This window comes from Phodopus roborovskii, unplaced genomic scaffold (genome assembly GCF_943737965.1).
Source record: "Phodopus roborovskii unplaced genomic scaffold, PHOROB, whole genome shotgun sequence".
NCBI lineage: Eukaryota > Metazoa > Chordata > Mammalia > Rodentia > Cricetidae > Phodopus > Phodopus roborovskii.
In genome coordinates, this window is record NW_026126629.1 from 1997183 (window position 1) to 2009044 (window position 11862).

General features: G+C 41.0%; 1 protein-coding gene across 1 annotated transcript; it reads left to right on the plus strand.

The window, feature by feature from the left end:
• Positions 1-4570: 4570 nt before the first annotated feature.
• LOC127238278 (putative sperm motility kinase W) lies at positions 4571-11632 on the plus strand. Its single transcript, XM_051206829.1, has 3 exons — positions 4571-6069; positions 6717-6869; positions 11512-11632. The coding sequence occupies exons 1-3, from the start codon at positions 4571-4573 to the stop codon at positions 11630-11632; spliced, it is 1773 nt and encodes a 590-aa protein (XP_051062786.1).
• Positions 11633-11862: the final 230 nt, after the last annotated feature.

The window sequence follows — 11862 nt, forward strand, 5'->3', positions numbered from 1 at the left end:
CAGAGAGAGAACCACTGATTGATTGTGTTCATCATGACACCTATAATGTAACTTGACCATGCCTAACAAGAGAAACATGCTTATGATTGCAGAAATAATAATTGGAGAGGACAGGGACAAGTCAGAAGAATATTGAGATTACAATGCCATATAATCAACTGAACAATTTTGCTGATGTCCATGCCATTAGTGTTCCCATTGACTTAAGTTTTCTTAACTCTGAGGTTAAGTAAATCTACCTCCTGCAAGTAGACCGTTCACAAGTATTAAATATCATCCATTAGAAAAGTTGGTTGTAGAATGGCTGGAGACAAGTATGTAAGATTAAAAAATTTCAAAAAATCGCTGTGCCTTGCCAAGATGTGATTGGACCGTTGCATGTGACATCACTTGGATTCCATGTGAGGTAAGATACATATCGTCCAATGAAAGACCACCACCCTGGAATGTCATTTGTCATTGTGCTTCAGAGAAGCAGTTGGTCAAGGTGGAGTGAGCAGTTGGACTCAGCTGTTTCTCTTTTCATTTTGACTTTTCCAAACCTGTGGATCGCGACATAGTGGGTGAGTTTCCCAGGTTTTCAACTTGGCCTTTTGTCACTGGTCTATATATTCCTTTATTTACATCACTGGTTTGCGTTTTGATTTCTGCATGTAAGTTTTTTTTTTTCTCATTTCACCCAATTAACATTTATCAGCTCTTTTTGTATTCATTTTTGTGATTGTTACTGTGTATTTATATATGAAATGCTACAATAGTAGCTGTATAGGATGAAGAATTTAGTCTGAGTCCCATTTCTGCCTATACTGCATTTCGATGTCATTTTCCTAATCTTTTTCACTTTCCCATCCATTGAATGTGAGGAGAAAACCCAAAGGAAGAAAGGTTCTCCCCACTGCTTGTTCAAGACCCTCCAGGAAAAAAATGGGACATTGTTGTTTGTGGAACTGGAATTTTGAAAGTAACACTATCTCCAGTTTCATGATTTTATCATAAACGTATCGGATCATACCTTTGATGACTGATCATGGGACTTGAGTAATGTTACATTATGCTATCTTGTGTATCAGTTTGTGTGAGTGTAGGCATCATGATGTTCCTGTGTGAAGGCTTCTGGATCACGATGTATAGTGTGAATGTGGTGTGAATATGGTGTGAGCTATCTCTCCTGGGCGTTTATCTGAGATTAAGGATTTTCTAATTTCCTAGTCAAGCCATTGCCTTACACTAGGTCCCTTTAAAGTTTTATTCAGTTGGTCTGAGAACAAGGGCAATGCATATCCATGAACATGTTGAAAACGGTCCTTCCCTCACATGTTAGGCTAGTGAAATACTTGGAGAACGTTGCTTTTACATGGTCAGGTAAAGAATTCATCAGTGGATTGTCTCGGTGACTGTAAAAAGTTTTTCTTGATACTCAGTATTTTCAGTGTTTTGTTAAGTTTTGTTTCATATACATTAAGTTTTACTCTCATTTATTATTTCCCCTTGTAGGATATATTTTCTCTTTTATCAGGTGATGGAGGTATGGGGCAGAGTTACCAGAGGGATAGTGATGCTAGGAGTCAAACCTCCTTTCAGAAAAAATGTTGTTAATGTTAATGGACACTCTGTGGTTGTCTGAAGGAGTTTAATCCCATCAGAGTATTTGTCCACAACTCAAGGTTTGTGAGAGGGAGATGGTATAACACCAAGAAAGAGGCTTGGTTAACATGAGACCTGTACTCCAGGACAGAGGAAGGGATCTGGACTTGAGGCCACTAGAAGAGCTCATTGATTATAATCAGGGTGTAGATGGGAGAGGTATTATCAATGTGTGATTGTGTGACAGCAATGAATCTATTTTGACATTTGGGGAAGGAGCAGGGGTGGGGTGTGGATGGAAAACAGCTCTGTTTACTAAGAACATTTATCCCAGGGGGGAATTTGTAAACTGAAAAAAAAAATTTAAAAATCACAATGGCTTTGTTTTGACCTTTGATTGGTCCATCGCATGTGACATCACAGGGAGTCCTTGTGAGGTGTGCTAGTCCCTAGCCAATAAAATTGCATTGCCTGAGACTTGGCTTTGTCTGTACTTCAGAGCATCAGTTGGTTCTTGGGAGAGCAGTTGGTCTCAGTTGTTTGCCATACACTTAGCCTTTTCCCCATCCTGTTGGATCTGGACATAGTGACTGTATTTCCCAATTTTTAGTGTGCTTTTGGCTTTGGCGTTTGACATTTATTTATGCTTTTATTTACATAATTGGTTTGGGTTTCAGTCAAACTGTTTTTCATTTCATACCCGTGTTCTTGTGTATTTTAGACATTTATCGGTATTCATTAACTGTATAGAATGATAAATTTGATCATAACTTTGAAATATTGCTTTCCTCTAATTTGATCATATTATTCTGCTATATTTCCTTTCCCACCAATACTGAATTTCACAAGTATTTCCCACTGTATAAAGGTTATCTATCCCCTTGCCTGATCATGACCTTTGGGAAAGAAACTGTGACACCTGTGTTTGTGGAACTGCATGTCCTGAAGAAGGCATTGCCTTTCACTGATTTCTGGCTATATATAGGACTTACCCCAGTGATGTGTACATGCTATGCTTTGACAATTTGTGCACATTAATGAATGTTTTGTTCCTGGTTAAAGATACCTTGATCATGAGTTATGGTCTTAATTTGGTGTTGAATTTGATGTGCACTGTCTATGATTCTCATTGAGGTTTTCCAACCTTTCAGTCAAGGATATTGCCTGAAAATAAGATCTTTTTAAAATGTCTCATATGGTTTGAAAATTAGGGTAATGTTTCCTTTACGAACAGAACTTGAACTGTTCCTTCCCTTGGTTTGAGAAGTACTGAATGACTTGTGGAACATTGCCATTAGCTGTTGCTGTCCAGTTTGTTGTTCATGAATCCTGGGATTTAGGTTTGCGGTTTCATATTTATATTCATGTTTTTCATTTATATTTATTCTTCTTTCATAAGTACATCCTGGCTGCAGCTTCCCCTCCCTCCAATGCTCCTGTGTCCCTCAGATCTACTGCTTCTCTGTTTCCCTTCAGAAAACATCAGATAGCACCTGAACACAGCAAAAGAAGATGTAATAAGATTATTTTTAAATTTTGCCTTTGTTCTAGTCTTGATCTGACCTTCTATTTACACTTTCATAATTAAAGAATACCCAATTTTAATATCAAAAATTCATTATTTAATTTCTCTGCCATTTCTTTTCTCTTATAAAGATTTTCAGTATTTAACTAAATAATTACATAGTACATATAATATGTACTATGTGTAGTATATATTCTATTTATTATACCAATGATTATTATGTATATTATAACAAAATATATAACAATATTATTTTAATAATCACAATTATTTAATATGTGTGTTATATTACCTAAGCACAAATATATATATATATATAAATTTTGTATATTAACAATAAGTAATTGCATTATAACTTTCATACAGTTCTGTAGTGTACATTGATGCTACTTCACTGTAAAATTTACATACTCCCCCATTGTTTGAACTGATATTATGACTTGTATCATTGCACAGACACCTTCTTTCCTCCAGACGCAAAAGCTGTTCACGTGTTTTGTTTCAGGAAAAACTGAACCTAGAGTTAGCTCTTTCCTACAACACAACAGTGCTCTAGTCACTGTATTGAATGTGGACTCTTCCCCACAGTCTCCTTCTACGCTCTGCTGTTGTTCTATTTGCTTGCTATATTTTCTTCTTAAACTGCCGTGTGAGTCTGTTTGCCTTGTGAAAAAAAGGCTATTGAGTTTGTTGCTGAAATGGATGTGTACTATCAAGACTCTCATCGAAGATTTTTCTCATGTGTGTTCACTTAGTAAAGGAAGTTAACTTGCTGTATTCATTGAACTTATTTGTTTGTGGGATCAGCAGAGTAAGAGTGGCACAGGGAAGAGTTTGGGTGTGTTCCTTTGCTTCCTCTATCTTCATTTATTATCTATCACTGGTCCTCCTATTTCTAGAAAGTACTGAACGATCCACAGAATCCATAATATTTGGGTTCTGCCATGAATGGAGCACTGCTTATTGCAAGTCCAAAATTGTTAGTTTTTGCTCATGTGTTTACATGCTTTCATTTTACCTTAATTCAATATTTATACCTGAGTGGGTATAAATTCCGGAAAATCCCTCAGGACTATAGTTCTATCAGTTACACCATCAATGGTTGTATAATGGAATCTGTGTCTGATCTCCGTTGATGAGCTTGATTGAGCAGTTTGCATTGTGGCACATCCATGAAAATAACTAGCTCATTCTGTCAGGGATCTCAACATGTGCTTTGCACTCCCACTTTACTGACTCCAACAGAACCTTCTTTGATCCCCATCTACTGCTGTGGGTTTGGGTTCTTCAAGTATTTTTATATCAAAGGAGATCATCATTAGGATATCACACATTTCATTAAGAGAATTCAAAACTATAAACATTCCCCATAAACCTACATTATTATTATTATTTTTTTTTAGCACTGTGTGCCTCTTAAATTTCTGAGGAGATAAAGTGGTTGGAATTGAGCATAACACCATGGCCAGCCACATGGAAGAGGACATTCTTGAAAAGGATTTCAAGATGTTACTATCTTTAGGTTCTGGTTCATTTGGGGAGGTGAAGCTGGCCTGCCACCTTCCCACACATACACGAGTGGCTGTCAAGGTCCTGGAGAAAAGCATCAACAGTGTGGCTGACATCAGCAGTGAAGTAAACATCCTTCAGTCTGTAGAACACAGGAACATCGTTCGATTTTTTCACATGATCGACACACTGACGACCACTTACATGATCATGGAATATGTGGCAGGCATAGATCTGGAGAGCTGCGTCAGGGCAGCGGGCTGTCTAGAGGAGGAGGAGGCTAGACCGCTTTTCCAGCAGGTCGTGTCAGCAGTGTACTTCCTCCACCAAAGACACATCGTGCACCGTGATATAAAATTAGAAAACATCTTACTGGACGCAGCAGGAAACGCCAAGCTGTGTGACTTTGGTATGGCAACTAAAGTCACCGAGGGGCAGATGTTGGAGGAGATCTGTGGTTCCTTGCTCTATTGGGCCCCAGAGATCTTGGCAAGGAAACCCTATGATGGAATGGCAGGTGACATGTGGAGCCTGGGTGTCGTTCTCTACGTCCTGGTAACAGGGCACTTCCCATATGTCGAAATCACCCCTGATGGTATGCACCGGCTCATCACCACCACAATGTGTCCCATTCCCCACCACCTATCAAAATCGTGCCACATCATCCTGGCACGTTTACTCATGGTCCCCACCTGGTACAGAATAACAATACGTCAGCTTGTGGAACGACCATGGCTGGGCCACATTCCAGAACACGTACCACCCGACACTAAAGAAATCCTTCCCAGGGTCGTGGAGACTATGTGCAGCATGGGCTATACGTGTAAAGAGATTGTATCATCCCTAAAGCACCGGCAAGCAAATAATGTAACAGCAACCATAAATATCCTCAAATTCAAACTGAGCTGTGGGCATAGCCATCTACAAGATAAGTCCCGGATAAACATGGTCTCTTCAGGTCTTCTCAGCCTCCCTCGGCCCTTGAGGAGAGCTAGTGAACCAGCTCTTCCTGCTGTGGAGAATCATTTTCACCAAGCGCATGTGGAAGGCACAGGCAAGGGATGCAGAAGCTCCCCCATGGTCAGGAGACACCCCTGCCTGGAGCTGATGCCCTGTCCTGATATTAAAGTCCCAGAAAGAGATAGTTCAATGGCTGATATCACCAATACTGCAACAAGGGACATGGCAGTCAACAGGAACTCAGCTGACATTCTTCCTGTCAGTGTCTCTTCTACTGAACCATCCCTGGATGAAACAGCCACTGGGTTTGAGAACATGGGCTTCTCCATAGAGGAGCCATCCATGGGGTCTGACATTCAGAGTGACCAGTCCCAGGTGGCAAACCCAAGATCTGGCACCAGGCCATTCAGGGGCTGGAAACTGATGAGGAAGCACATTTCCAATGCACTGAGGGTGCTGTGCTGCTGCTGCTGCTGCCTGCCCACCCCCAGGTGAGCCTCGACCCCTTGTTTCTGGGGCTTCAGAGGAAGGAGGGACCATGGAGTTTTAAGTGCACTGCAGTAGGTTTAGTCACCCCGATGAATTGTTCCATTGTATTTTCAAGAAATTATTTTACACTCATGTTAAATGACAGTTGTATCCACTGAGAGGGCACAGAATTTAAGATGTCTGGTACGTTAGACGCAATATGCCATAGTTTTCTTTTCATGTAATTGCCTGGAAAATGAGATAGCATAGCATGGGAAGTGCCAGATAGGAAGGAAGGGTGTGATTTTGGCCAATGTGGGCAAAGGTTCAGAATAGCTGAACATTGGTACCAAACCTTGTTCTGTCCAAGTTGCTAATAGAGATGCTTTCATGTTTCCTTCTGCTTTGAAGTGTGGAAAACGAAATGGCCTAGTAGAACACCAACTCTGGTGAGGAGTGACTGCTCAGAAGGGAACCAGGATGGATGGATGGACAGATCTGCAGAATGTCAACACCGAGCTATCCAAGTCACCAGGTTCCTGCATCCATCCTCGTGCTATTGTGTGATGTGCATGTTTGCTTCTCCTTCAGCTTCCTCCAGCACCAGCAGTTGTTGTTGTACCCAGACGTGCTCATTAGGCACGTTTACCCAATGACCCTATCTCCCTAGCTTTTTCCTTTTAGGACCTACAGACGGCATGGCAAATGGCTGCTTCTACATCCAGGAGTGCCTTCTGTACCAGTCTAGGCTGCTCATCATCATTTTCACTTTAGCCATTCCAACTTATTCTGTGACTGTTTTGGAAAGTACAGCAAGAAATGTGTAAGTCCTCTGGGGGAAGGAGATGGTTACTAATTGAGAAACAGGATTGAAGTAGGAAAAAGGGAAATGTGGGGCAGTGTAGAGTAATGAATACAGTCTGTCGGGGGACTTCCTGTCAACATCTGCTATGAAAGAGATAAATGTTTTGATCTCTGACAGGGTTTCTGTACAAGCTAGTGAAGGATCAAGGGTCCCGTGAAGTCCATATTGGGACAGAGATTAGGAGCAGCCAGCAATTAGGTTTACAGGAACTGCTCTGGTCATCCTAGCATGTAAGGTACACAAAAGGATGCTGCCTTGGAAATGTCATCTTGTTATTACCCACTGAGCTAGGATGTTGTTGGAGTAAATGTCAGGTCTTGGCCAGTGGAGTCCCATCTTCCTCTGTTCTGAGTAATCCTGTCTGCCAGTCACTAATTGAGGTGCTTCCATTATTCTTTGGGTGTTTAGTTGGAGGAAATGAAATGTCCCACTTAACACAGCTTCTTGCTGTGAAATAGGAAGGAATTTGGTCACAAATCTGTGTCTTGTGCAGCAAGATGTAAGGGCTACAGGACTTAGTTAGTATCCATCCTGCAACAATTCAGCCTCAGCTACCACATTCCCAAAGCGTTCCTTCCTCTGCCACACTCTCATGTTGTTCTTCATTCCTGAACAGTCACATGTAGCTTGTAGCCAGTTAAGATATACTTCCCTGTTTTTGTGGTCTCGAAGAACCAGGCTTCCATGCATCAAATAGGGTTGCTTCTGTGAACAGGACAGAATATATTCAGCTCTGTGGCATCAATCCTCTTTGATCACTCAGGTCCCTCCAAACTGCTTTCTGATTGTCTTTAGGAACATAATCAGGTAGTGCAAAACCAGTGGGAAATGGGCATTTGAGGTAGCCTCTCCACTATTGCTAAGATTATTACTTGGGGTCTTCCTTGTAAATCTCTGGACAATCCCCAGTGCCAGACTTCTTTTTTAAACCTATAATGGCTCCCTCTATTATGGTCTCTGTTTTCTTTCTCTCCTCTATTCTTCCCCTGACCTTATCCTCATGTCCCAACATGTCCTCCTTCCCCTCCTCTTCTGCCATTCTGTTTCTCTTAACTCCCTCTGTCTTCCACATATGCTCACAATTTGCTCATCAGGTCTTGTCTCTTTTTTCTTTTCTGGGACACAATGTATGACTCTCTTAGTGTCTTCCTTTCTTCCTAGTTTTCTGCTGTGTGGTAGGTAGGCAGGTGATCCTTTGCTCTGTGTCTTGCATACATATATGAGTGAGTACATACCATGTTTGTCTTTTTGTGACAAGGTTACCTTACCTATGATGGTTTCTACTAGTTCCATCCATTTGCCTGAGACTCTCAAGATTCCATTTTTCCCTCTTCCGTGTAGTACACCACTGTTTAAATGTAGTACACTTTATCCATTATTTCTTCAGTTAGGGGTATTTAGTTTGCTTCTAGATTCTGGCTATTACAAATAAAGCTACTATGAATATAGTTGAACAAATATCCTTATTGCATGTAGGTGCATGTTTTGGTTATGTGTGTATGAGTGGAATTCTGGATCATGGGGTAGAATGATTGTCATTTCCTGAGTAACCACAATACTGATTTCCAAAATTGCTGTACAAGTTTTCACTCCCACCATCAAGGGAGGAGTGTTTCCCTTTCTCCACATCCTCTCCAGCATAAAGCATCTGTGGGTTAGTGGTAGTGATTATAATTTCATTCCAGTGGTCTACCTGTCTATTTTTTGCACTAATACCAAGCTGTTTTCAGAACTGTAGCTCTATAATAAATCTTGAAGTCAGGGATCTTTATACATCCAGAAGTTCATTTATTGTACATGTTTGTTTTACCTATCCTGTTTTTTTCCCATATTACATTAAATACTGTTCTTTCAAGTTCTGTGAAGAATTGTGCTGTGATTTTGATGGGGATTGCATTGAATCTGTAGATTGCTTTATGCAAGATTGCCATTTTTACTATGTTTATCCTACCTATCCAACAGCATGGGAGATCTTCCAACTTTCTGGTATTTTGTTTAGTTTCTTTCTTTAAAGATGTAAAATTATCACTATATATGTCTTTCAGTTGTTTTTTTTTTTTTTTTTTTTTTTTTTTTAGCGTTAACCCAAGATATTTCATGTTGCTTGTGGCTATTGTAAAGGGTGATATTTCTCTGATTACATTCTCAGCCCCGTTCTTGTGTGTATATCCTAGGTCTACAGATTTTTTGATTTAATCTTGTATCCTGTCACTTTGCTGAATCTTTTTATTAGCTGTAGGACTCCCCTGTTGCAGTTTTTCGGGTCACTTGTGTAAACTATCATATCATATTCAAATAGTCAAGTTTGACTTCTTCCTTTCTAATTTGAACCCTTTTGATCTCTGTTTGGCTTCTTATTGCTCTCACTAGTACTTCAGGTAGAAAATTTCAAGAGATATGGAGAGTGTGGGCAGCCTTAATGAGTCAAGTCATGTTTACGTGTGTATGTTTTCTGGAAATTTTCAAATACTGACATTCAGTGTGTGCTCTTTGACCCACATCCTCTTCATATATTAATCTCATTTTTGTATTGAAACTGTCATGTGTCCTTTGCAATTGACTTATTAACAGTTTCCCTTTGTGGATATGCATATTTTCAGGTCTGACTTGAGTATCATCCATGGCACATTACTATTTCCTAAATGAGTGACAGAGTTGAGCTGGAGAACATAAGATTGCATTGTACAGAGGCTCATGAGACAATTTGCAGATGGAGGATTTAGAGCGGATGGAGACAGAATGGAGTCTCCATGGGGAGCGGAATGAGTGCTGGGGTAAGAACAGTGGAGACTAAGTGCTATAATTTCAGATTCCCTTTGCGTCCTTTTCATATTTAAAGTGATGAACTTTGTAAATCAGGAGACACAGGGATGTGATTTGCATCTGTGGCCTGAAAGAGCAGATGTAGGAGCCATGTAGGAGTTCCAGATGGGAGTGTGCCCACTTGACCACCATGGTGTGTCTCTGCTCAGAACAGGAGGAGGTAAGTCATTTACCATAGGATTCTCCCCAGGAAACCATAGTTCATAAGGAAAAGTGTTTCAGGGCTGCAATTCACAGCATCCTTGACAGAGGATGCTCTTAGACAAGACCATGTCCAAGGTGCTCATGAATGAACACACCCTGTGCACCAGTCTCAGGGAAATACCTGAGTACTCACTAATTTGTCCATCCCTTCTGGTTTCTGGTCCCAGTGAAGTGTTTTCCCCCTATGAGTGCAAAAGATCTCTTTGGCCTTCTTCCTCTTCCTCTCATCCCAGTGGTTGTGTTTGTAGACTTCTTTTATCTCTGAGTCCTGTTCATCAGAAAGGCCCTGTCACACTGCATACTCATGTAGTTTGTGATGGGGCCTCACTGTAGGGAGTTTTCTCAGGAACATCTTTTTCTCTTACAGGAAACTGCAGCAAGCTGGAGGAAAATGGGTACCACTTTGCATGGAATGCTGGGACTTTGCTCCACTTTGCAAGTGGGTAGAGCTTTCCTTGCCTAGGGAAGAGTGTTCAGATATGGGGTCAGCACTTTTACAATTACTTTGTACCCTGGTCCCACGCTGTAAAGGATTCAGGTGTTGTCAGCCTTTCTGACTAAGAGCTAGGGCTTTTAGCCTGGTTGTCATTTTGTTTTTCCTGCTGTGTTACTTCCTAATTGAAACCAGTGCCTGGGCAAGGGATAATTGCCTCCTGTGGCAGGCCATGTAATCTCTGAAGAGACACCACAAGTGGACCAGGGTCTCCAAGCCCATATAATGGTCTGTAAGAATGTGAATCTTAGAATGTAGACATGATCATGTGTTCAGATATTTACTGTGCCAACTGTTAATATCATTGGTCACTGGAGGGAACATATTGTAGCCTTTATTTAGACTGTTATCTGAGAGAAGTCAGCTAGTGACCAGGCTCTCACACTTAACACCCTTCTTTCTGACTGTGTGCATGATGGAGGCAACAGTAACAGATGCAGTCAATACCAGCTATTTGTGCCTACATCTTTCCACACCCTACCCAAACTTTCCCAGTACTGTTCACCTCCCTGTGGAGAAAATTGAGTCTCTCAGATGCTCAATAGCTTGCTCTTGTGTACAGTTTAAATTCCTTTGACCAATTCATGATAACCTTTTTGGTACCATCCTGGGTCAATTGTATTTTCCAATGTCAACCTCAGAATGCTAATTGGCAACCCTTTCCCTCCTCAGATCTCCAGGTCATTTTAGACATGTTCTGTGACAAACTTCATTTTTACCACATGTGCATCCTAAATCATCTAGGCAAGTTTCAAATGAGGTGGGGTGAAGGAAGCACAGTTCCCAGATATAGACATGTCAGCGGGAAAATTCAACTCCTGAATTCTCGAGCCAATGAACAGCACTTGATCATGAAAGCAGGAAAAACCAATCCCTGCAATCAGAGCTTTCTAAGAGAGCACACTGAGTTCTCCATTAGGAAGGTCATATAGGAAGAAAATGGACATTGACCCAACCTTACTTGTTCCTAAATTGCATCAAAATCAACCTGCTATTTTCTGTATGGCAATGGGTTTAGGTTTGTTGTATAAATCTTTCTGCTAGCATCATCTTTGGTTTTAAATCTGCCTTCTCTTTTAGGTGCCTGGCCACATCCTGTATGATGGACACCAAAACTCCTGACCTGAGGATGTGCACAGAGTTCATTACTGACATTGGAGGAGGAGTGCACTTGTCACCTCCCCTTCTTCTGGAAGACTAACTAGTCATCGTCTGAGCACTTGAGAAGCTCAGAGTGTTCACTCCACATTATGAGGACAATGCAATGGTTGGTCTTCCACCTTTCAAGTTTACTAGACCTGAGGAATCTTAGGAGAGTCTCCTTAGGAGAGTCTCCTTGTGAAAGCCTCCCAGTGGCTAGTTATTCCTGAATCACTGCACAGCTAAGATTCTTTGCATTTTGACAGTGCAGAAAGTTACCCATGCCTTTTT